Source organism: Sebastes umbrosus, chromosome 18, assembly GCF_015220745.1.
Source record: "Sebastes umbrosus isolate fSebUmb1 chromosome 18, fSebUmb1.pri, whole genome shotgun sequence".
Classification (NCBI taxonomy): Eukaryota; Metazoa; Chordata; class Actinopteri; order Perciformes; family Sebastidae; genus Sebastes; species Sebastes umbrosus.
In genome coordinates this window covers 10,383,347-10,408,605 of record NC_051286.1, presented here as the reverse complement: position 1 = coordinate 10,408,605, position 25,259 = coordinate 10,383,347, and the positions used below count along the sequence as shown (strand labels likewise).

The window sequence follows — 25,259 nt, the reverse complement described above, 5'->3', positions numbered from 1 at the left end:
TTATGGAGCTATTCATTTACACGTAATTCAGCATGAATCAAATTTATACCGTCATAAATGTGATAAATTCGTGTCTTTATATTAAATGGCATTTGACGCATGGATTTGAGAATTATCAAAGTGCCTGGTTAGGGATTTATTAAAAATAACTCAAGGTACATGGACTGTGCCGTCTACAGCTCAAGTGTTTTCATGAGTTGCCAAGACTGCAGTGGTACAGAAATATATTGGACAGATAAACAGAAATACTAAATAGTGTGACGAATCTGTCAAGCACCCGGTTGTTAATGGTTGCAAAGAACTCTGAGAGATTAAAGACATATGAGATGTCACAATACGTTTAGCTACTTTCAATGCAAAACTTGAATAGACAGAAAGACGGACGTCTCTTTTGCTCCTACGAAACAATCAAATTCATTGCATAAGATAGAGAAACGGTTGCATAAACTCTCAGTATGAAATTCTAAGCATCCAACTCACAATTATACGCAGACACCTGCTTTTTTCTGACAGACAAAATGGTAATTTTAACATATTCAAAAGTCTTCTGAATTACTTTCAGTGGCTTCCTTGCACAAATCCTTGGAGTGGTTTTAATAGACAAATACTTGTTAGAATGAGGTCCTCAGCATCTACAGTAAGCCCTGTACAAAATCCACCCTGCAGTAAAATGTTGCCACCTAAGCCTGTGTAAAAACCCAGGGAAAACTCTGGACGGAGACCAGCAGATAGAGCGTCCGTGTGGAAACATAAAGAAGGGTTTGATCTCATTTATGCCCCCACTGTTCTGGAGGTGATAAAACAAGGCCGGTCTTGAGCTCGGCGAGGTCAGTCCTCTCCTCTCATCTCCTCTCCTCTCCTTCTCCTCCTTCCCTCTCCCCCATTAATCACGTCTTACACATGAAAATGAGCTTAACCCTTTTTTCCCTGCGCACTGCTCTACTTCCACTCAAGGACACCTTGCAATAGGTATAAGTAGGATCTCTCTGTGCATATTTTCCCTGCTGCATTTCCCACCTAATGGACATCCTTCAGTCTTGATCCAGCTTGACTTAGCTGTGAAAACATGCTGGATGGGGTTTTAGCCTCGCTTGTTAAGGCTGTCACTCTTCCTCGTGTGGCCTCATAACAATTAACACTTCCATAAACCCTTTTGTCACATGCTTAACAGGGGGAAAAAATGGAATTGAAGGACTTATCCATACCCCCTTGAGTCTAACATAATTTCACTGCAAGGCAACTAAAACTATGTGAAGGAATATAATATACTGTATGAAAAAGAGGAGGACGGAGAGAAAGAGCGAGAAGATAGCGAGAAGGAAGATAAAGTCGCCGAGGGAGGGGAAGAAAGAGAAGTAGGTAGAGAATGAGTAAGGAAGAGAGAGGACGAGAAAAAAGAAAATGAGCTTGGTTCCCTGTGTGGCACAGTGCTTCACCACTTAATCATCCCCTGGTCTATAAATAGGCCTTCACAGCCATGGAATATTGGGAGATTAATGGAGGAGAATGGAACACCATAATGCTCTGAACTTCAGCACTTCTGTTGCACTTCAGTTCAGTGCAGATTTCATTTTACCGCTCCTCTTCATTTTTATCATAAAAAAAGTGCAGAGGGGACGTTCCCCAGATTGCATCCAGTTTACTCCGTCCCTCCTCTTCTTCTTTGTCTTTTCTTTTCTCCACTGCAACACTGGAGGACAGACATGCATACTCACAGCTAAATGCCACCAAAAGGGCAGAAATATTGATGCCGTGCAAGCATGCAAGCATTAGCAAAAACACCCAAAGAACACAAGGTTTTCCCACAGCAGACAGCGGAAAAAGTTTCCTCCCCTCATTTCACATTCTGTATGATGCACTGCACCGTTCCTTTTTCGGCACCTATCGCAAGTGCTTATCTCTTGAGGAAATGTTGACGGTGTTGGTGTAGAAGGAATCACCTTGTATCTCAATGCTCCCCTCGCTGTGTATATGTGTCTGCGCTCGTATGTGTGTACATCCAGGAGAACTTGTGTAGGTGGAGGCTCACATCAGCAGTATTTGACTTTGAGGGAAACATGACAGAGGCGTGATTAAGGTCAGAGAGAAGAGAGAGAGAGTTAGTGAAGACACTAAACCTGTACTGAAACCTGTATTGACCTGGTCATAGCGTGTTCGCCTCCCTCTCCCCATCCCCCCGCCCCTCATCCCTCCACCTCGTTTGGAAGTGTTGTGAACGTTGCATGGATGGCTGAAAGCAGATTGGGTTATATTTCCATCCATCCATTATCTGTAACCGCTTATCCTATATTCAGGGTCGCGGGGGGGCTGAGCGAAGGTGGGGTACGCCCTGGACAGGTCGCCAGACTCTCACATGGCTGACACATAGAGACAGAGAACCATTCACGCTCACATTCACACCTACAGGGCAATTTAGATTCAACAATTAACCTAACCTGTTGTCTTTGGACTGTGGGAGGAAGCCAGAGAACCTGGAGAAAACCTGCGCAAACACGGGGAGAACATGCAAACTCCACACAATGTGCCAAGGTTATATTTGCATTATGTATTTGTATTTTTTTTTTGCTGACATTAGATATTTACACAGCTAATAGCCCTATTTGGCATTATGAAAATGAGTTAGCTAGGGCGTTAGTGGACATTAGTTGCCAATTCTCACGAGAGTGTGTTGCTGGTGTCGGAATGTTGTGAAAAATGGGTCCAATATTTACTTTGGTGACTACGGGGCAAAAGAATCTGTCATAATCTGTATACACGTTCATTTCTCCCATTGGAGTTAATAGACTCAGGACATGCTGCTCGTCTCTTCAAAGGACGGGGCAGTGGAGAATCCCATGTGACACACATACAGGAAACTGACTCCCTTTGCACATCTCCTTTCTGAACTGTCTCTGGCCAAACTCGAGGCTTCAATACAGCAGTCCACAAACCAATGGGTGACATCATGGTGACTACATCCACTTCTTATATACAGTTTGTGGTGCACGCATGTATGTTGATATGAAATTCAGATTCACTGACATACTGTATGTTTTTTTTTTACTTTCCCACATTGCTGTTGATATGCTATCCAGCACCTCCTGCTGTCTATATATCATATTGGTTCCCACCATCTCTTGAAAACACACCAAATCATGAGTTCATGTAAGCGTGTGAGCTCATTAGTATGATCCTAATAAGCTGGGCAGAGTTGTTATGAGTAAAACTTAATGACAAAAGGGATTTGCAGTTTATAAGCAGTTTTATTGCTATTTACTGTTGATTAATTTCCTACAATACAAGATAATGATTTCATAATCACTAGAAAAAAAGAGAAAAGATAGACTGATAAAGCACATGATAGGTATTTTTTCCACAGAAGACATGTTGGCATGGTAAAAGCACAGATGTTAATAATACAATCAACTATGGCTGGATTCCATTGAGCTGCACATAGGCTTCAGGGTCCTGGTATCACAAATGAAGGCTCGCTGGGACACTTGAATAGAACAGAACCATCGTTAATGTTACTAGCAACATCTTTGCTTTTCCTACAAGTCAAAATATCTGCTGTGAAAAATGCCTAAGAAGTACAATATAACAGGAAAGAAAAATCAGACCAAAACAAATGATAAAACTGTGAATGTTGTCTCTTCTTATCCGTGTCAGTGTTTGTTGTGGCGTCAGGGCTTAATCCTAGCACGGGCACCCAAACCGAACTTTGTAGTCACGGCACGTGCCAGATTTCTGGTCCATATTGCGGCAAACAAATCCCTGAGTTGGATTGAGGCTGAAAAATGATTCCAAGCAGTTAGTGAATCAGTATGATATTATATAAAGCAGAGGAGATCACATTGAAAGCAAACAAGAACTTCTTTTAATGGGGTACATTGATAAAACCACAAATTAGTGTTTATCTGTGATTAAAAAACATGATATAGTTGGTCAAATACAAATTAAATCTCTTTATCCCCATCTCTATTCTCATTTTTTTCTTGATGCCAGGTGCGACTTCTTTTCAGCTTTTAAATATCCAATGAAAATATAAGAAAATAATAATAAGAAATACCAATAAATTGGGTTATTCACGTTTCTTACTCCTCAGACCACAAAGACTCTGTTTTCTCAAACAAAGCTGTTAGCAAAAGAATAAAGTAAGGCTCAGCTAAAACCTTCAGTCATTATGTGCCTATTACCCAGTTTCCTCGTGGGGCTCATTAAAATTTCATCTCATCTAATGTAAATGTGCATCTACAAAGTTTCTATTCACTGTTTAAGCGGTAGCTCCAGGCAGTACAGCTTGATGATTTGGAAAGTTTGGGAAAGAGGTTTTAATGTTGAGTGTGAAGTATTGATTTATTTTTGGGATGTTGGTAGTAAAATTAGCAAACATTTAAAATATTTCCCTAGGAGGCAACTTACATATGGAGGATCTCCCCTGTGGCGATGGCTGGCGTCATTGTGTCAGTGGTAACAGCCTGAATGTACAGAGGTGTTGCACAGATTTGTCCTGGGTTTTCTGTCCTCAGGTTACTCAAAAGCTCCCAGTCTCCTGTTCCACTGGGATCGTCCCGGTCATACCACTTGGTCCAGCACACTGCAAGGAGCAATAAAAGAGAGAGAGAGGATGACTGGTGGGGAAACTGCAGAGCCAATGCACCATTCTAAATGAACGCTTATGCACACAAACAATGAAAGAGAAGGGGAAATCCACTCCGCATTATCAGCTTAACACCATATGAATGTGCTCATACAGTACCTCCTCCACCACAGAAAGGGGGATGGCAGCTGAAACGAACGCGATAATCGCTACACATCTTCGTCTTGGTTTGGTCCTCGTTTCTGCAGATGAATCCTGCATATGTGTCACTTCTGAAAAAATAGACACAGAGTGACACTTACTAAAAATAATCTAATGGTCCACTTAAAGAGATCTTCTATATTTAACAATTTTTAAGATACATTGCTTTGGCAGCTGATCAGACTGTTGTCAGGCTATTAAATATGTGTTATCAATCGCTATAAGCTCTATAGATGTGGGTCAACAGGGGCCTTCTACGCCCACTAGTAGGTTTTTATCATCTATTTACATGGTAGATCGCCGAAAGAAGGTATAAAAGAACACAATAACGACCTCTAGTGACCGCAGTACTTATGACAGGAGCAGAAGCGGAAGTCAGGCGCTGTAGTATAGACAGCGTGAAACTCCATATGGGGTGGTTGTCGGGGGCGATGGACGGGACACAAAACAGAGGGTTTTAACCCAGAACGCCAGGGTTTGCATCCCGTGTGAAGACAACAATGTGTAGTTATCTTTGTGCTCACAAGCGTAAGGTTTCGCTTTCACCAGGTCGTCCACCAATCAGAAGGTCGGGTGTTCGAACCCCGGCTGCTCCGGGTCACATGTCGATGTGTCCTTGAGCAAGACACTTAACCCCAAATTGCTCCTGAAGGCATAGCCATCGGTGTGTGAATGAGTATTTAGATTAGATCCTGATGGGCAAAGTTGGCACCTTGTATAGCAGCCTCTGCCATCAGTTTATGAATGTGTGTGTGAATGGGTGAATGCTGACATGTAGGGTAAAGAGCTTTGAGTGGTCGGAAGACTAGAAAAGCGCTATATAAATGCAAGTCCATTTACCATTTAATTATTTTAAGCCAAAACACAATGTTTTCCCTTAAACTTAACTAATTGGTTTTGTTGCCTAAATCTAAAGAAACCTTTTTGTTTGTGTTCAAAATGTAATGTTTCATTCAGTTTTCCAACATGTTAGAACGTGTTGCTTTCATGTTTGAATTTTACAACGTAGTAGGCCCCTATTGACCCACATCTATGGTGCTTATGGCGACGGATAACACCTATTTAATGGCCTGATAACAGTCGAATCAGCTGTGCTGCTATTTCCCAATGCTCATTGGTTAGCAAGTACAATGGCTGATCAATAGACAGAATAGAATGTGGAAATATGTTAGGTCTCACCAGGTACAATGCAACACATTCAGGAGAATGCAATATGAGTCATTGCGTCAAAAACATTCAAATTATTCACACTCATACAGTACTTACTTATAAATCACATCCCCTGTTGCAGCCACACTGAGTCCAGTTAGAGTTTGGGCCTCAATATCTACTGGTTTAGGGCAGATCTTTCCTGGGTTCTCATTGCGAAGATTGTTTAGGGCTTCCCAGTCTCCGGTTCCAGTGGGGTCATCTCGGTCAAACCAGTCTGTCCAGCATTCTGGAGCAAGGTATTTAAATTGACATAAATTAATTAACAACAAGACGTTTTAAATCTCTCTGTAATTGCACGTGATTTGTCCAGGACAGATACAATGTATAAACAAAAGGTGTAATCTGCTTACGAATGTGGGTGGGATAGTAGCAGGGCCATCCTGAATGGAATTTAAAAAAAAACAAACAATGGGTGTCAGAGCTTTCTATACAAAGTGAACCACTGAATGATTTAGTCTTTACTTTAAATGTCAGGATTGGCAATGAAAATAATCTCTAACCTGGCTTCGCTGGAAGGAGGCTGGCGAGTTTCTGCTGGTTGCTTTCTGGTAAAGGTAATTGGAGACATGTTATATACTGTGACTGTGTATAATTCTGATTGTAGAGTATTCAGAATTGTACATAATGATCTTGACCATTGCTGATATTGAGATGAACCTACCAATGAACAATCCTGCAACAATGACAACACTTATCTATTAGAGACAATATAAAATAAAAAAGGGTTACAGAATATGGCATACTGTATATACAGAACATGTAAATATATATAGAAAAAAAATGTAACTATAATACAAAGTCATACGTTACCAATTTGATCATGATTGCAGATAACGAGGGACCTTAAAAACTGTAAAGGAAGTTGTTTGCATTTAGGAATATAAATAAATGTGTGCATTATCACAATAAGTTTTCAAGAGGTGCATGAAATAATAATGATTTTAAATACATTTTCATTTACAACATAAATTCACCAAAAATGTCATTTTATGTTTGCATTAATTGTTAAATTAGGTTTATAAATTTTAAAAATTAACTTCAGAAGAGATATTATGTCACCTTTCTCTGCAAAAACAAAAAAGACTCACCCACAGGACCTCTCAGTTGAACAGTATGGTTGCGTGAACGTCTATGCGACTTAAAGAGCCTCTCTCCTGTCCTTCCACTTAAATGCAGTTGTGGAAGATATTTAAATACTGACACAGGTAATGAGTCACGCTCACTGGAACAATGTGTTGCAGACCTCACCCAAAGAAATCAATGCCCCATTTAAAAAACTGAACAAGATATGTTAACTGAAAAAACAATGCATGAATGTAGGGTGTGCAACTGCACCATTCTTCTGTGGTCATTTTAAACCTTTCATACATATTAGTTTCACATAGACAATGTAGCTTGTTTTTCACAACAGATTCAAATTTCCCAAGTTGTCAAGCAAATCACACGCCTTTTTGTAAGCAAGTTTCAAAGTAGGTTAGGTAAGAAATCTACTCTCATTACAGTATTGTAGTACTGCATCAATACATGCTTACTGTGGTATTGTACGTATATTTTTCTATTGTTTGTTCTATATGTGGAACACTTTACACATCCAACTTTGTTGGGATGTATAGAGTATTTTGGAAAAAAAATAAAACATGTTTTTATTTATATTAAGTGTAATTGTGTGTTTTGAATTTTAACATAAAAACATTACGCAAAAAATATTTTACAACATTACATATTCTATTTTACAGGAATAACACTGAACATGGAAAAGGCTTAAGTCTCCTGATAACGAATTCATACTAGTGTTTTACATTGAACACATCAGTGTTCTTAGAAATGTCTGTTCATATGATGGTGTGTGTCCTTTGAACACAAAATACCAATTTGAAAAGACAACATTATTTTGAAGACAGAGTTTCATTTTGCAGGAGATTTGTGGAGCTTTGCCTTTTGTGTGTGTTTTTGGATTTAGAGTTCTGAGAATATGAGGTATTCTTTCAGAAAACGTGTGTAAATTATTGGGATGTAAAAGGAAAAAAAAATCTGGACCAGTTTCTAATATCTGGGTATGGCCCTGATGAGAGCTGTGAGAGTAAACCAAAACAGTACCAGCATTAAAACCCCCAAAATGATGCTAAAAAGCTCTGCATATTTGAGGGAAACTGCAGTCAGGTGATAATTATTTGTGTGTTTATCACTATGAATGACCCCTTTCACATTAAATGTGGTTATTTGATCCATATGTGCATATTAGAATACTGATTAGAGCAGCTTTTTTCTAAAGAAAAAGAAAAATGCTACTCATAAAAAACAATATGAACTGACCTACAAACTATTGCATGCAAATACAAGGGTATACATGCATGTAGGTACACAATAGGTTCAAAAACATATCCTGTTTCCAAATTCTCTGATTGCAGCATTTCAGCTTCTTCATTGTAAAAAGAACTGAAAAGCTCAATAGACACAGAATATGTGTTGGGAGGTCAACCAGATCATATCCCCAAACCGGGGAGGGAAAGATAATGAACATTTAAAACTGGAGCAGTTACCTTCTTGTCCTTTACTGAACGGTGGGTGACAGCTGAAACTGCACAGCTGCTGCAGCGAGTGCCATAATCCAGACAGAAATTTGGCTGCCTCTTGCAGTTAAAGGCAGCCGTCATGCTATCTCTGCAATTATAAAAGGATGATTCAGGTGCAAGTGGCTGATAGGAATTAGTGCATAGCACCTGTACCAGTTATTTTAGAGTGTTTAGGTGTTGTGGTTATATAAGGTGGATACTTTGTAAGAGAACATTTTTAACGCCTGGGTACATCACAACTCATTATGTTTAAGAGGTTAAACTAAACTGGTTTTGTAAAGATCTTCCTGATGGGTTCTACTTTCAAACAAAGACCTGTTCGTGGACTGTTCCAGAGTAATTTCCAACCAGTCTGTCTATCTATTTGAACAAGGAGTCCAAACAAGCTGTCATGTTAGGACAATTTGAGAAATAATTGAATTCCTTATATTATTTAAACTTGCATTCATAGATTTTTTGGCCACTTGGGTGCAGCGGAACAAGCTGTAAACACAACATTGACATGTTATCACCTAACAAAGTTGAGATGGCGACAGGGAACAGCTACTATAACAGCTGTGAGAGTGAACCAAAACAATGATGCTAAAAGATGCTAAAAAGCGCTGTATGCACAAATCCGTGAAAATACCGGAAGTAGACAAGTTGCTATTACTGCGGAGGTGTCTCCCTACAATACGCACACGTTTGAATGCAATCTGTCCTAAAAGAAGTGTACAATTTAGCATTTTTATGTTTACTTTCCTTTCAATGTTACTTTTGACAACAATGTCTAGGAGTTCGGGGAGAACCTGAGCAGTTCTCTGCTGCCTAACGTTCGCCTAACATGATGAAACGTCAGCTAAGTTAACACTGCTTAGCAAGCGTTAGCGGGCTTATTGTGAAATATAACGCTCTAACTAGGGCAACCTAATGACCACGAAGTAAACATCAGTGTCTGCTGTGTAGTGACTCTCAGCCGAATGCGTCGCGGTTGCTCGTAGCGACAGCAGCTGTTGAAAACACAAACAGAACATGTAGGTGTCCTCGTAAAAGCCTTCAACTTGATTTTAATCAATTTTAGATACATACTCATCTGTGTTTATTATCTACGTCGACCATATATGTAAGTTACTACAAGCAACCACGAACGCTTTCGGCTGACAGTCATCAGTAAACACAGTTAGCAGACACTGAGTCACTACAACTTGCCACCACAGTGATGGCGGAGCCGCAAGTTGGCAGGACACACAAAACGGTTGCCTGATTCGTCTATAGCAGAGGGAAACTGCTGAGTTGGGTGATAATTCTCTGTGAGTTTATCACTATGAGTGACCCCTTTCACATTAAACATAATCATTTGATCCATTGCGTTGCGCACACGCAGTGGCGCGCACCCTGACTAGTTGCTCCGACAGACACAGGATGGTTGAAGAAAGAGGAGCCTGTTTGGAGCTATTTCACAGCTGTGAATGTTGGTTGAGGGTAGTTTGTGCTAAAACTTTCATTATTCGCAACAAGTACATGTTTGCAATTTGTTTATTAAAAAAAAGAAACTTTCATACTTGCACATTCAATTTACAATAATAATAAAAATATTTTTTTTTGTTACCATGCATGTGATTAATAATTAAGAGTGGAAAACAACATGAAAGTACATACGCCGCTTTTAATTATAAAAAGTATAGTATCTATATCGGTGATTCTGGCCCTGTATTACTTGGTATCGGATCGAAATCCAATATTGCGGTATCGCCAACCCCTAATCTGTTGTACATATAAGAATAACTAGAATAGCTTTAAAAAAAATGCTGCCCTTACAAATCAAATATCGAATGACCTACAAATGATTGTAGCAGTTGCTGCAAATGTAGTTAACACTAATTTTCTTTCATTCATTTCTTTTAATTTTAGGTATGTAAGTGTGTGTTCGTTTATGTTTACATTCAAGGGAACATGTGTGGGTGTAGGCTCACATCAGGAGCATTTGTCTTTGAGGTGTGATTTAAGTCAGAGAGAAGAGAGAGTGTTTGTGAGGACACTAAATCTGTACTGAAAACACAGAGGAGAGGAAGTTATGGGTTGAGAAAGACAGAAAGAAAACAAAACTATACATGTGCTTATTAGTGCACGCATTTATGTTGATATGAAACTCAGATTCACTGACATACAGTATGTTTTTTTTTTTTTACATTCCCACATTGCTGTTGAAATACTATCCAGCACCTCCTACATATCATATCAGTTCCCACCATCTCTTGAAAACACACCGAATCATGAGTTCATGTAAGCATGTGAGCTCATTAGTATGATCCTAATGAGCTGGGCAGAGTTGTTATGAGTAAAACGTAATGACAAAAGGGATTTGCTGTTAATTAGCATTTTTTATTGCTGTTGAGTATTGATAGATTATATAAGATACAAGATAATGATTTCATAATCACTAGAAAGAAAAGATAGACTGATGAAGCACATAATAGGCTATTTTCCCCACAGAAAACATGTTGACATGGTAAAAGCACAGGCAATGAACTAGGGCTGAATTCCATTTAGCTGCATATAGGTTTCAAGGTCTTGGTATCACACATATAGGCTCGCTGGGACACACAATGTAACAGAGCCATCGTTAATGTTACTTGTAACATCTTTGCTAGTCAAAATATCTGCTGTGAAAAGGGACAATTCCTCCATCTGGCGCAGTAGGATATAAATTATAACAGGAAAGAAAAATCAGACAATGATTTGAGTGATAAAACTGTGAACGTTGTCTCTTCTTATACGTGTCAGTGTTTGCTGTGGCGTCAGCGCTTACAGAAAGCGCCCCGGCAGCGGAAACGAACTTTATAATCACTACATCTTTTGTTCTTTTGGTCCTGGTTTCTGCAGACGAATCCTGTTGTTGCGTCATTTCTGAAAAAAAGAAACAGAGTGGCACTTAATAAATAATCTAATGGATGCGTCCACCTAAGTGTTTGTATGTTTAGCCATGCTACTGGCATGGCTCTAAGGATGGCAATATCAGTCTGTCAATCTTTGTGTTGATTGGTCGGTCTACCACTGTGGACCTAAACTAAGTTAGTTAACATCGTAAATATTATATCTGCTTAATATCAGCATGTTCCTATTGTCATTGTGAGCATGTTAGCATCCCAATGTTAGTAGTTAAATCAAAGCACCAGTGCTCGTAAGGACAGCCTCATAGAGCTAGCATTTGTATGTATTGTGTGTGGTATAAAACACAATGAAAATTTAGGAAAAGATAATTGTTTTAAAACGTATTCACTATTATATGTAAAATATTGTGACTGCCAAATTACTGGACACTCTCTTAATAGAAGATATGTGTATATTGTACCACCACCTAACCCTAATATTTGGTCTCCTCAAGTATGCAAACACATACAATAACAACATCACTGCAACCCATTCAGTTGAGTACAATATGAATCATTGCATCAAACATATTCAAACTATTCATACTAATTCGGTACTTACTTAAAAAACACTTCCCCTGTTGTAGTCGGACTGAGTCCAGTTAGAGTTTTGACGTCAATTGCTATTGGATTAGAGCAGATCTTTCCTGGGTTCTCTGTGTGAAGAGCGGAGAGGATTTCCCAGTCTCCAGTTCCACTGGGGTTATCTCTGTCAAAGTATTGTGTGTAGCATTCTGGACCAGGGACTGTAACTGGAAATATATTAGCAACAAGACATTTTAAAATATTTTTGTAATTGCACATGATGGATTTGTCAAATGTAAAACAAAATACAAAGATAGATGAAATGTGATTGTAAAAACAAAAGGTGTAATCTGTTAGCAATGCACATGAATGTGCTCATACTGTACCTTTACAGAAAGCGGCAGGGCAGCGGAAACGAACTTTATAATCTTGACATAGTCTTTTATTGGGTTGGTCGATGATTCTGCAGACGAATCCTGTAGTTGTGTCACTTCTGAAAAAAAGAAACACAAAGTGGCACTTACTAAAAAATAATCTAATGTATGCGTCCACTTTAGTGCTTGCATGTTTAGCCATGCGAGTGGCATGGCTCTAAGGATGGCAATGTCAGTCTGTCAATCTTTGTGTTGGTCTGTCGGTCTACCACTTTGGTCCAGACTGAAATATCCCCAAAAACATTGGATGGGTTGCATGAAATTTTGTTCTGACATTCCTTGTCCCCTGAGGATGAATCCACCTGATTTAGGTGATCCCAACTGGTTTCCTCTAGCTGCACCATTAAGTTAACATTTGTGGTTTTGAGTATGATATCTCCACAGATATTGGATGGATTGTCATGAAATTTGGTTCTGACATTCATGTCCTCCTCAGCGTGAAGTGTTACCAGTTTGGTGATCCCCTGACTTTCAATGTAGCGTCATCATCAGGTGAAAATTTAATTTTAAACACCTGCAAAACTAATGACATTACCATCAGCCTCAGCTGTACCAATTGTGTTTAGTGCTAATTAGCAAATGTCAGCATGCTAACATTCCAAATTAAGATATAGAACATTGTAAACATTATATATCATTAATATCAGCATGTTCCTATTGTCATTGTGAGCACGGTAGAATGCCAACATTAACAGTTAGCTCAAAGCACCATTGTTTTTAAGTACAGCCTCATAGAGCTAGCATTTGTATGTATTGTGTAGTATAAAACTAAATTGATACTTAAAAAAAGACAATTGTTTTAAAACTCATTAACTGTTTTATGTAAGATATTGTGACTACCAAATGACTGCACACTCTAAATAAAAGAGATGTGTATATTGTACCACCACCTAACCCTAATGTTTGGTCTCTCCAGGTACACAAACACAAACAATAGCAACATCAATGCAACACATCCAGTAGAGTACAATATAAGTCATTGCATCAAACGTATTCAAATTATACATACTCATTCAGTACTTACTTATAAATCACATCCCCTGTTGCAGTCGGAGTGAGTCCACCTAGAGTTACTGCCTCAATTGCTATTGGATTAGAGCAGATCTTTCCTGGGTTCTCTGTGTGAAGAGCGGAGAGGATTTCCCAGTCTCCAGTTCCACTGGGGTTATCTCTGTCAAAGTATTGTGTGTAGCATCCTGGAGCAGGGACTGTAACTGGAAATATATTAGCAACAAGACATTTTAAATCTTTTTGTATTTGCACACGTTGCGATTTGTCAAATGTAAAACAAAATACAAAGATAGATGAAATGTGAATGTAAAAACAAAAGGTGTAATCTGTTAGCAATGCACATGAATGTGCTCATACTGTACCTTTACAGAAAGCGGCAGGGCAGCGGAAACGAACTTTATAATCACTACATCTTTTGTTCTTTTGGTCCTGGTTTCTGCAGACGAATCCTGTTGTTGCGTCATTTCTGAAAAAAAGAAACAGAGTGGCACTTAATAAATAATCTAATGGATGCGTCCACTTAAGTGTTTGTATGTTTAGCCATGCTACTGGCATGGCTCTAAGGATGGCAATGTCAGTCTGTCAATCTTTGTGTTTATCGGTCGGTCTGCCACTTTAGTCCTAAACTAAGTTAGTTAACGTCGTGAATATTATATCTGCTTAATATCAGCATGTTCCTATTGTCATTGTTAGCATGATAGCATCCCAATGTTAGCAATTAGATCAAAGCGCCAGTGCTCGTAAGTACAGCCTCATAGAGCTAGCATTTGAATGTATTGTGTGTGGTATAAAACACAATGAAAACTTAAGAAAAGATAACTCTTTTAAAACGTATTCACTATTATATGTAAAATATTGTGACGGCCAAATTACTGGACACTCTCTTAATAGAAGATATGTGTATATTGTACCACCACCTAACCCTAATATTTGGTCTCCTCAAGTATGCAAACACATACAATAACAACATCACTGCAACCCATTCAGTTGAGTACAATATGAATCATTGCATCAAACATATTCAAACTATTCATACTAATTCGGTACTTACTTAAAAAACACTTCCCCTGTTGTAGTCGGACTGAGTCCAGTTAGAGTTTTGACGTCAATTGCTATTGGATTAGAGCAGATCTTTCCTGGGTTCTCTGGGCGAAGATGGGAGAGGATTTCCCAGTCTCCAGTTCCACTGGGGTTATCTCTGTCAAAGTATTGTGTGTAGCATTCTGGACCAGGGACTGTAACTGGAAATATATTAGCAACAAGACATTTTAAAATATTTTTGTAATTGCACATGATGGATTTGTCAAATGTAAAACAAAATACAAAGATAGATGAAATGTGAATGTAAAAACAAAAGGTGTAATCTGTTAGCAATGCACATGAATGTGCTCATACTGTACCTTTACAGAAAGCGGCAGGGCAGCGGAAACGAACTTTATAATCTTGACATAGTCTTTTATTGGGTTGGTCGATGATTCTGCAGACGAATCCTGTAGTTGTGTCACTTCTGAAAAAAAGAAACACAAAGTGGCACTTACTAAAAAATAATCTAATGTATGCGTCCACTTTAGTGCTTGCATGTTTAGCCATGCGAGTGGCATGGCTCTAAGGATGGCAATGTCAGTCTGTCAATCTTTGTGTTGGTCTGTCGGTCTACCACTTTGGTCCAGACTGAAATATCCCCAAAAACATTGGATGGGTTGCATGAAATTTTGTTCTGACATTCCTTGTCCCCTGAGGATGAATCCACCTGATTTAGGTGATCCCAACTGGTTTCCTCTAGCTGCACCATTAAGTTAACATTTGTGGTTTTGAGTATGATATCTCCACAGATATTGGATGGATTGTCATGAAATTTGGTTCTGACATTCATGTCCTCCTCAGCGTGAAGTGTAACCAGTTAGGTGATCCCCTGACTTTCAATGTAGCGTCATCATCAGGTGAAAATTTAATTTTAAACACCTGCAAAACTAATGACATTACCATCAGCCTCAGCTGTACCAATTATGTTTAGTGCTAATTAGCAAATGTCAGCATGCTAACATTCCAAATTAAGATATAGAACATTGTAAACATCATATATCATTAATATCAGCATGTTCCTATTGTCATTGTGAGCACGGTAGAATGCCAACATTAGCAGTTAGCTCAAAGCACCATTGTTTTTAAGTACAGCCTCATAGAGCTAGCATTTGTATGTATTGTGTAGTATAAAACTAAATTGATACTTAAAAAAAGACAATTGTTTTAAAACTCACTAACTGTTTTATGTAAGATATTGTGACTACCAAATGACTGCACACTCTAAATAAAAGAAATGTGTATATTGTACCACCACCTAACCCTAATGTTTGGTCTCTCCAGGTACACAAACACAAACAATAGCAACATCAATGCAACACATCCAGTAGAGTACAATATAAGTCATTGCATCAAACGTATTCAAATTATACATACTCATTCAGTACTTACTTATAAATCACATCCCCTGTTGCAGTCGGAGTGAGTCCACCTAGAGTTACTGCCTCAATTGCTATTGGATTAGAGCAGATCTTTCCTGGGTTCTCTGTGTGAAGAGCGGAGAGGATTTCCCAGTCTCCAGTTCCACTGGGGTTATCTCTGTCAAAGTATTGTGTGTAGCATCCTGGAGCAGGGACTGTAACTGGAAATATATTAGCAACAAGACATTTTAAATCTTTTTGTATTTGCACATGTTGCGATTTGTCAAATGTAAAACAAAATACAAAGATAGATGAAATGTGAATGTAAAAACAAAAGGTGTAATCTGTTAGCAATGCACATGAATGTGCTCATACTGTACCTTTACAGAAAGCGGCAGGGCAGCGGAAACGAACTTTATAATCTTGACATAGTCTTTTATTGGGTTGGTCCTGGATTCTGCAGACGAATCCTACAGTTGTGTCACTTCTGAAAAAAAGAAACACAAAGTGGCACTTATTAAAAAATAATCTAATGGATGCGTCCACTTAAGTGTTTGCATGTTTAGCCATGCGAGTGGCATGGCTCTAAGGATGGCAATATCAGTTTGTACATTGTTTGTGTTGGTCGGTCGGGTGTACCACTTTGGTCCAGACTGAAATATCTCGAAAAACATTTCATGGGTTGCATGAAATTTTGTTCTGACATTCCTGGTCCCCAGAGGATGAATCCCCCTGATTTAGGTGATCCCAACTGGTTTCCTCTAGCTGCACTACTAAGTTAACGTTTGTGGTTTTCAGTGTAATGTCTCCACAGATATTGGATGGATTGTCATGAAATTTGGTTCTGACATTCATGTCCTCCTCAGCGTGAAGTGTAACCAGTTAGGTGAAAATTTAATTTCAAACACCTGCAAAACTAATGACATTACCATCAGCCTCAGCTGTACCAAATGTGTTTATTGCTAATTAGCAAATATCAGCATGCTAACATTCTAAATTAAGATAGTGAACATCGTAAACATCATATATCATTAATATCAGCATGTTCCTATTGTCATTGTGAACACAGTAGAATGCCAACATTAACAGTAAGCTCAAAGCACCGTTGTTCGTAAGTACAGCCTCATAGAGCTAGCATTTGTATGTATTGTGTTATAAAACAAAATCGATACTTAAAATAAAAGATAATTGTTTTAAAACTCATTCACTGTTTTATGTAGGATATTGTGACTGCCAAATGACTGCACACTCTAAATACAAGAGATGTGTATATTGTACCACCACCTAACACTAATGTTTGGTCTCTCCAGGTACACAAACCCAAACAATAGCAACATCAATGCAACACATCTAGTAGAGTACAATATAAGTCATTGCATCAAACGTATTCAAATTATACATACTCATTCAGTACTTACTTATAAATCACATCCCCTGTTGCAGCCGGAGTGAGTCCACCTAGAGTTACTGCCTCAATTGCTATTGGATTAGAGCAGATCTTTCCTGGGTACTCTCTATGAAGGTTGAAGAGGTTTTCCCAGTCTCCAGTTCCACTGGGGTTATCTCTGTCAAAGTATTGTGTGTAGCATCCTGGATCAGGGACTGTAACCGGAAATATATTAGCAACAAGTCATTTTAAATCTTTTTGTAATTGCACATGTTGCGATTTGTCAAATGTAAAACAAAATACAAAGATAGATGAAATGTGAATGTAAAAACAAAAGGTGTAATCCGTTAACAATGCACATGAATGTGCTCATACTGTACCTTTACAGTAAGCGGCCGGGCAGCGGAAACGAACTTTATAATCACTACATCTTTTGTTCCTGGGTTGGTCCTGGTTTCTGCAGACGAATCCTACATTTGTGTCAATTCTGAAAAAAAAGAAACAGAGTGGCACTTACTAAATAATCTAATGGATGCGTCCACTTAGGTGTTTGCATGTTTAGCCATGCTAGTGGCATGGCTCTAAGGATGGCAATGTCAGTCTGTCAATCTTTGTGTTGATCGGTCGGTCTACCGCTTTGGACCTAAACTAAGTTAGTTAACATTGTAAATATTATATCTGCTTAATATCAGCATGTTCCTATTGTCATTGTGAGCATGATGGCATCCCAATGTTAGAAGTAAGATCAAAGCACCAGTGCTCGTAAGGACAGCCTCATAGAGCTAGCATTTGTATGTATTGTGTGTGGTATAAAACACAATGAAAATTTCAGAAAAGATAATTGTTTTAAAACGTATTCACTATTATATGTAAAATATTGTGACTGCCAAATTACTGGACACTTAATAGAAGAGATATGTATATTGTACCACCACCTAACCATAATGTTTGGTCTCTCCAGGTACACAAACACAAACAATAGCAACATCAATGCAACACATCCAGTAGGGTACAATATAAGTCATTGCATCAAACATATTCAAATTATTCATAATCATTCAGTACTTACCTAGAAATCACATTCCCTGCTGCAGCCGGAGTGAGTCCAGCTACAGTTCTGGCCTCAATTGCTACTGGATTAGGGCAGATCTTTCCTGGGTTCTTTGTGCGAAGACTGGACAGGATTTCAAAGTCTCCTTTTCCACCGGGGTTATCTCTGTCAAAGTATTGTGTGTAGCATCCTGGAACAAGGTATTTAATTTGAAATGTATTAGCAACAAAACATTTTATATATTTTTGTTATTGCACATGTTGCGATTTGTCAAATGTCAAAAAAGATACAAGGATAGATGAAATGTGAATGTTAAAACAAAAGGTGTAATCTGCATATCAATGCACATGAATGTGCTCAGACAGTACCGTCACAGAAATCTGCAGGGCAGCGGAAACGAACACGATAATCTTGACATCTTCTGTACGGTGGTTGGTCCTGGATTCTGCAGACGAATCCTGAAGTTGGGTCACTTCTGAAAAAAAGAAACACAAAGTGGCACTTACTAAATAATCGAATGGATGCGTCCACTTAAGTGTTTGCATGTTTAGCCATGCTAGTGGCATGGCTCTAAGGATGGCAATGTCAGTTTGTCAATCTTTGTGTTAATCGGTCGGTCTACGTCTTCGATCCAGACTAAAATATCTCCATCTACATTGCATGGGTTGCCATGAAAATATTTATAGAAATTCCCAGTCTTCCTGTAATGACTCCACAGATATTAGATGGATTGTCATGAAATGTTTTTCTGACATTCATGTCCTCCTCAGAGGGAAGTGTAGCCAGTTTGGTGATTCCCTGACTTTTAATGTAGCATCATCATCAGGTGGAAATTTAATTTCAAACACCTGCAAAACTAATGACATTACCATCAGCCTCAGCTGTACCAATTGTGTTTAGTGTTAATCAGCAAATGTTAGCATGCTAATATTCTAAACTAAGATAGTGAACATTGTAAACATTATATCTACTTAACATCAGCATGTTCCTATTGTCATTGTGAGCACGGTAGCATGCCAACGTTAGCAGTTAGCTCAAAGCACCGTTGTTAGTAAGTACAGCCTCATAGAGCTAGCATTTATATGTTTTGTGGTATAAAACACAATGAATACTTAAAAAATGATAGTTTTTTAAAACTTATTCACTATAATATGTTAAATATTGGGACTGCCAAATGACTGGACACTCTAGATAGAAATAAATATGTATATTGTACCACCACCTAACCCTAATGTTTGGTCTCCCCAGGTAAACAAACAAATACAATAGCAACATCAATGCAACACATTCAGTAGAGTACATTATGAATCATTGCATCAAACATATTCAAATTATTCATACTAATTCAGTACTTACTGAAAAATCACATTCCCTGTTGCAGCCGGACTGAGTCCAGTTAGAGTTGTGACCTCAATTCCCACTGGATTAGAGCAGATCTGTCCTGGGTACTCTCTATGAAGATTGTAGAGGGTTTCCCAGTCTCCTGTTCCACTGGGGTTATCTCTGTCAAAGTATTGTGTGTAGCATTCTGGAACAAGGCATTTAATTTGAAAGTTATTAGCAACAAGACATTTGAAATTGTTTTGTAATTGCACATATTGCGATTTGTCAAATGTCAAAAAAGATACAATGATAGATGAAATGTGAATGTAAAAGCAAATGGTGTAATCTGCTTAACAGTGCACTTATACTGTATGTGCTCATTCTGTACCTTTACAGAAACTGGCAGGGCAGCGGAAACGAACTTTATAATCACTACATCTTTTGTTCCTGCGTTGATCCCGGTTTCTGCAGATGAATCCTACAGCTGTGTCAGTTCTGAAAAAAAAAACACAGAGTGGCACTTACTAAAAAATAATCTAATGGATGCGTCCACTTAACCCTCTGTGACCGACAATGACCAGTTTTTGTCTTTTTATTGGTGGGTACAGGGGGTCTTTAGGGGGCGATAGCAGGTCAACAGTAGATGTCACATAGAAGTGGTTTACATCATCTGAAAGCTGGGAACCTGAAGATAAATTTGAGATGGGGCTCGGCACTGTGTGTCAAGTTCTTCTAGTCATAAATCAGAAATAAACAAGAATTATTTCAATAATTAATAATTTAAAATTAATTATAAAAGTTTACAAGAGTTTAGAACATTATGATCGAAGTATGTGATGACCACTCCAATGCTTTATTTTGTCTCATAAGTTGTTGCAGCAATTGTGGGGTTGATACCATCTGTTACACAGATTTGTTGCTAAATTTAACCATTTTTTTTACCACTCGAGAATTGATCAAAATAATTCCTCCAAAATACCACATTTAGACACCAAAACCTTGAGGAACACCATAGAAATAGCGTAGTGATAGCCAATTTATGTAATTCCGAGACTGTTTAGGGACCCCGGTTTGCAGAAATATTCAAACACACAATTTTAGAATAGGCAGAAATAACACATTTATACTGCATGCAAAAACTGTATGGTATTGTGCCAAACTGCATGTGATTGTCATAATGTGGGCATGTCTGTAAAGGGTAGACTTAGCAACATCAATGCAACACATTCAGTAGAGTACAATATGAATCATTGCATCAAACTCAAATTATTCCTACTCATTCAGTACTTACTTATGAATCACATCCCCTGCTCTAGCCGCACTGAGTCCAGCTACAGTTCTGGCCTCAATTCCTAGTGGATTAGAGCAGATCTTTCCTGGGTACTTTTGGCGAAGTTTGGCAAGGATTTCAAAGTCTCCTACTCCACCGGGGTTATCTCTGTCGAAGTATTGTGTGTAGCATCCTGGATCAAGGTATATAATTTGAAATTTATGAGCAACATGACATATGAAATCTTTTTGTAATTGTACATGTTGTGATTTGTCAAAAAAGATACAAAGATAGTTGAAATGTGAATGTAAAAACAAAAGGTGTAATATGCTTAACAATGCACATGAATGTGCTCATACTGTACCTTTACAGAAAGCGGCAGGGCAGCGGAAACGAACGCGATAATCACTACATTTTTTGTTTCCGGGTTGGTCCTTGTTTCTGCAGATGAATCCTGCAGTTGTGTCACTTCTGAAAAAAAGAAACACAAAGTGGCACTTACTAAATAATCTAATGGATGCGTCCACTTAAGTGGTTGCATTTTTTAGCCATGTGAGTGGCATGGCTCTAAGGATGGCAATGTCAGTCTGTCAATCTTTGTGTTGGTCGGCTGGTTTACCACTTTGGTCTTTTCTCTTTTCCTCTAGTGACACCAGCAAGTTAACAGTTGTGGTTTTGAGTGTAATGTCTCCACAGCTATTGGATGGATAGTCATGAAATTTGGTTCTGACATTCATGTCCTCCTCAGCGTGAAGTGTAACCAGTTTGGTGATCCCCTGACTTTTAATGTAGTGTCATCATCAGGTCCAAATTTAAATTCAAACACCTGCAAAACTAATGACATTACTATCAGCCTCAGCTGTACCAATTATGTTTAATGTTAATTAACAAATGTTAGCATGCTAATATTCTAAACTAAGATAATGAACATCGTAAATATTATATCCTATTGTCATCGTGAGCATGATAGCATCCCAATGTTAGCAGGTAGCTCAAAGCGCCAGTGTTCGTAAGTACAGCCTCACAGAGCCAGCAGTTGTATGTTTTGTGTGGTAAATATCAAAATGAATACTTAACAAAAGATAATTGTTTTAAAACTTATTCACTATTATATGTAAAATATTGTGACCGCCAAATTACTGGACACTCTTTTAATAGAAGAGATGTGTATATTGTACCACAACCAAACCCTAATATTTGGTCTCCTCAGGTACGCAAACACATACAATAACAACATCAATGCAACATATTCAGTAGAGTACAATATGAATCATTGCCTCAAACGTATTCAAATTATTCATACTCATTCAGTACTTACTGAAAAATCACATCCCCTGCTGCAGCCGGACTGAGTCCAGTTAGAGTTCTGGCCTCAATTCCCACTGGATTAGAGCAGATCTTTCCTGGGTACTCTCTATGAAGGTTGAAGAGGATTTCCCAGTCTCCAGTTCCACTGGGGTTATCTCTGTCACTCCATGGTGTCCAACATCCTACACCAAGGTATTTAATTTGAAATGAATTTGCAACAACATTTGAAATCTTTTTGTAATTGTATATTTGTCAAATGTCAAAAAAGATACAAAGATAGATAAAATGTGATTGTAAAAACAAAAGGTGTAATCTGTTTAACAATGCAGATGAATGTGCTCATACTGTACCTTGACAGAAAGCCACAGGGCAGCGGAAACGAACGCGATAATCTTGACATCTTCTGAACTTGGTTTGGTCCTTGTTTCTGCAGATGAATCCTACTTTTGTGTCTTTTCTAAAAAAAAAAGAAACAGAGTGGCACTTACTAAAAATAATCTAAGGGATGCGTCCACTTAAATGTTTGCCTTTTTAGCCATGTGAGTGGCATGGCTCTAAGGATGGCAATGTCAGTCTGTCAATCTTTGTGTTGGTCTGTCGGTCTACCACTTTGGTCCAGAGTGACATATCCCCGAAAACATTGGATTGGTTGCCATGAAATTTTGTACAGACATTCCTTCTCCCCAGAGGATGAATCCCCCTGAGTTAGGTCATCCCACCTGGCATTTCTTCTTGCGCCACCAGCAAGTTGACATTTGTGGTTTTGAGTGTAATGTCTCCACAGCTATTGGATGGATTGTCATGAAATTTGGTGCAGACATTCATGTCTTCCTTAAGGTTAAGTGTAACCACTTTGGTGATCCCCTGACTTTCAATCAAGCATTATCATCAGGTCAAAATTTAAATTTTAAACACCTGCAAAACCAATGACATTACCGTCCGCCTCGGCTGTACCAATTGTGTTTAGTGCCAATTAGCAGATAACATTATATATCAGTAATATCAGCATGTTTCTATTGTCATTGTGCCGTTGTTCATAAGTACAGCCTCATAGAGCTAGCATTTGTATGTTTTGTGTGTGGTATAAAACACATCAAATAATAAAAAAAGACAATTGTTTCAAAATATATTCAATATTATACATACAATATTCTGACAGTTAAATGACTGGACACTCATTGGTACCAAATACATGTCTGATCAATAACAGAACAGAATGGGAAAATGGAAACACTGGAAATATTTTTGTTCCAAAGACGGTATTTAAGAAATGGACACTTTGTTTGTTTCAACCAGAAGCGACACAAGAGGGTGCTAAGTACAACTGAACACTTTCATGAACTGAAAACACACTGTGAAAGGGTTAAAGTTGTAAGACGAAAACTCCCAGACTGGAAAACGCCGTGGTCGCGACCTGTCAATCAAAAGGTAGCCACGCCCTAAAGCATACCTTGCTTTATCGTCTATTTGACTCTAAATGGGACCATAATTTACTAAATGAACATCATGCTGTATTGAAGAAGACTTGAAACTAGCGATTGAGATCATAAACTCATGTTTACAGTGTTTACTGAGGTAATAAATCAAGTGAGAAGTAGGCTCATTTTCTCATAGACTTCTATACAATCAGGCTTCTTTTTGTAACCAGAGGAGTCGTCCCCTGCTGGCTATTAGAAAGAATGTAAGTTTAAGGCACTTCAGCATTGGCTTCACTTTAGTCTCACCAGGTACACAAACACATACAGTAGCAACATCAGTGCAACACCTTCAGTAGAATACAATAAGAATCATTGCATCAAACACACTAAACTTATTCATACTCATTCAGGACTTACTTAAAAAACACATCTCCTGTCATATGTGCACAGAGTCGATATCGAGTTGTGACCTCAATTTCTAGTGGATTCGAGCAGATCTGTCCTGGGTACACTCTATGAAGATTGGCGAGGGTTTCAAAGTCTCCAGATCCACCGGGGTTATCTCCGTTAAACCATCTTGTCCAGCATTCTGGATCAAGGTATTTAAATGAGATAAATTAGCAACAAGACATATGAATTATTTCTTCAGTTGCACATGTTGTTATCAGACTTCAGTGAATGGTCTTACGGTATCCCGGAGCTGGTTGCTGGGTGCTTTCTGTTAAAGTAAATCAGAAAAATGATATATATTGTAACTGTGTATATTACTGATTATAGAGTAGTCAAAATTGTAAATGTGATCCAACAGTTTTTGAGATGAACCTACCAGAAATCAATCCTGCAATAATGGCAACACTTAACTATTAGAGGAAATAGAAAATGAAAAAAAGTTACAATCACAGAAAATAACAAACTGCAAATACAGTACTTGTAAATCTATATAGAAACAAATTGACATATAATACAAAGTAATACATTACCAGTTTGATCATGATTGCAGATACTGAGGGACCTTTAGAATTGTGGGGAAAGTTAGAACATTTATTGAGATGTACAAAATTGCAATTATTCAATATTTATTTATACATACAGAATACTGGATTTTCATTTAAAACATACATTCACAAAAAATGACACATCATAATGACATGAATTGTTAAATAAGATTATCTATTATTACATTATGTTACCTTTCTGTGCAAAAAACAAAAGAGACTCACCCACAGGACCTCTCAGTTGAGCAGTATGGTTACAAGAACCTCTGAGTGGCTTAATGAGCCTCTCTCCTGTCACTCTACTTAAATCACTCTCACCAGAAGCATGTGTTGTCGTCCTCACCCAAAGAAAATATTTGCTCCATTAAAAAAAAAAACTGAACAGCATATGTTAACACATTAGTTCCCAAACTTTTTCACATCAAGGACCCGTAAATCGACACAAATTAGTCCACAGAACCCCATTTGATAAGATTTTGTCCCATTTCCAGGTTTTAGGATTCATTCTTGCACCACTTTATAAAACATCTAAAAGCAAAAATCCTATCAGATGGGAGGGCGGGGGTCTGATAGGACTTTTGCTAATTGTGCCAAATGGGTTTTCTACCTCTTAAAAGGGAAT

General features: G+C 38.2%; 2 protein-coding genes across 2 annotated transcripts; both read right to left on the bottom strand.

The window, feature by feature from the left end:
• Nucleotides 1-3,222: 3,222 nt before the first annotated feature.
• LOC119476638 lies at nucleotides 3,223-7,248 on the bottom strand. Its single transcript, XM_037750055.1, has 9 exons — nucleotides 7,081-7,248; nucleotides 6,803-6,842; nucleotides 6,654-6,687; nucleotides 6,493-6,537; nucleotides 6,343-6,372; nucleotides 6,047-6,218; nucleotides 4,739-4,851; nucleotides 4,402-4,576; nucleotides 3,223-3,769 (listed from the first exon to the last, which is right to left on the bottom strand). The coding sequence occupies exons 2-9, from the start codon at nucleotides 6,812-6,814 to the stop codon at nucleotides 3,676-3,678; spliced, it is 675 nt and encodes a 224-aa protein (XP_037605983.1). The 5' UTR covers nucleotides 6,815-6,842; nucleotides 7,081-7,248; the 3' UTR covers nucleotides 3,223-3,675.
• A 3,317-nt stretch (nucleotides 7,249-10,565) lies between these two features.
• Nucleotides 10,566-24,913, bottom strand: LOC119476605. The gene is made up of 24 exons (XM_037750005.1): nucleotides 24,863-24,913; nucleotides 24,623-24,654; nucleotides 24,469-24,502; nucleotides 24,331-24,360; nucleotides 24,060-24,231; nucleotides 22,575-22,681; nucleotides 22,235-22,406; nucleotides 21,281-21,387; nucleotides 20,938-21,109; nucleotides 20,035-20,141; nucleotides 19,680-19,851; nucleotides 18,692-18,798; nucleotides 18,342-18,513; nucleotides 17,653-17,759; nucleotides 17,304-17,487; nucleotides 16,266-16,372; nucleotides 15,917-16,088; nucleotides 14,845-14,951; nucleotides 14,496-14,685; nucleotides 13,807-13,910; nucleotides 13,458-13,641; nucleotides 12,386-12,492; nucleotides 12,037-12,226; nucleotides 10,566-11,451 (listed from the first exon to the last, which is right to left on the bottom strand). The coding sequence occupies exons 2-24, from the start codon at nucleotides 24,632-24,634 to the stop codon at nucleotides 11,343-11,345; spliced, it is 2,925 nt and encodes a 974-aa protein (XP_037605933.1). The 5' UTR covers nucleotides 24,635-24,654; nucleotides 24,863-24,913; the 3' UTR covers nucleotides 10,566-11,342.
• Between the last annotated feature and the right edge of the window lie 346 nt (nucleotides 24,914-25,259).

Bases quoted from the DNA above. Each gene is read 5' to 3' on its own strand.
- LOC119476638 (XM_037750055.1), bottom strand. The intron at 6,538-6,653 runs GTAGGTTCATCT...TACCTTTACCAG, and splicing joins TGTTGCAGGATTGTTCATTG to AAAGCAACCAGCAGAAACTC. The intron at 4,577-4,738 runs GTACTGTATGAG...TGCTCCTTGCAG, and splicing joins CCCTTTCTGTGGTGGAGGAG to TGTGCTGGACCAAGTGGTAT.
- LOC119476605 (XM_037750005.1), bottom strand. The intron at 19,852-20,034 runs GTACAGAATGAG...GCCTTGTTCCAG, and splicing joins CCCTGCCAGTTTCTGTAAAG to AATGCTACACACAATACTTT. The intron at 13,642-13,806 runs GTACAGTATGAG...TTCCAGTTACAG, and splicing joins CCCTGCCGCTTTCTGTAAAG to TCCCTGCTCCAGGATGCTAC.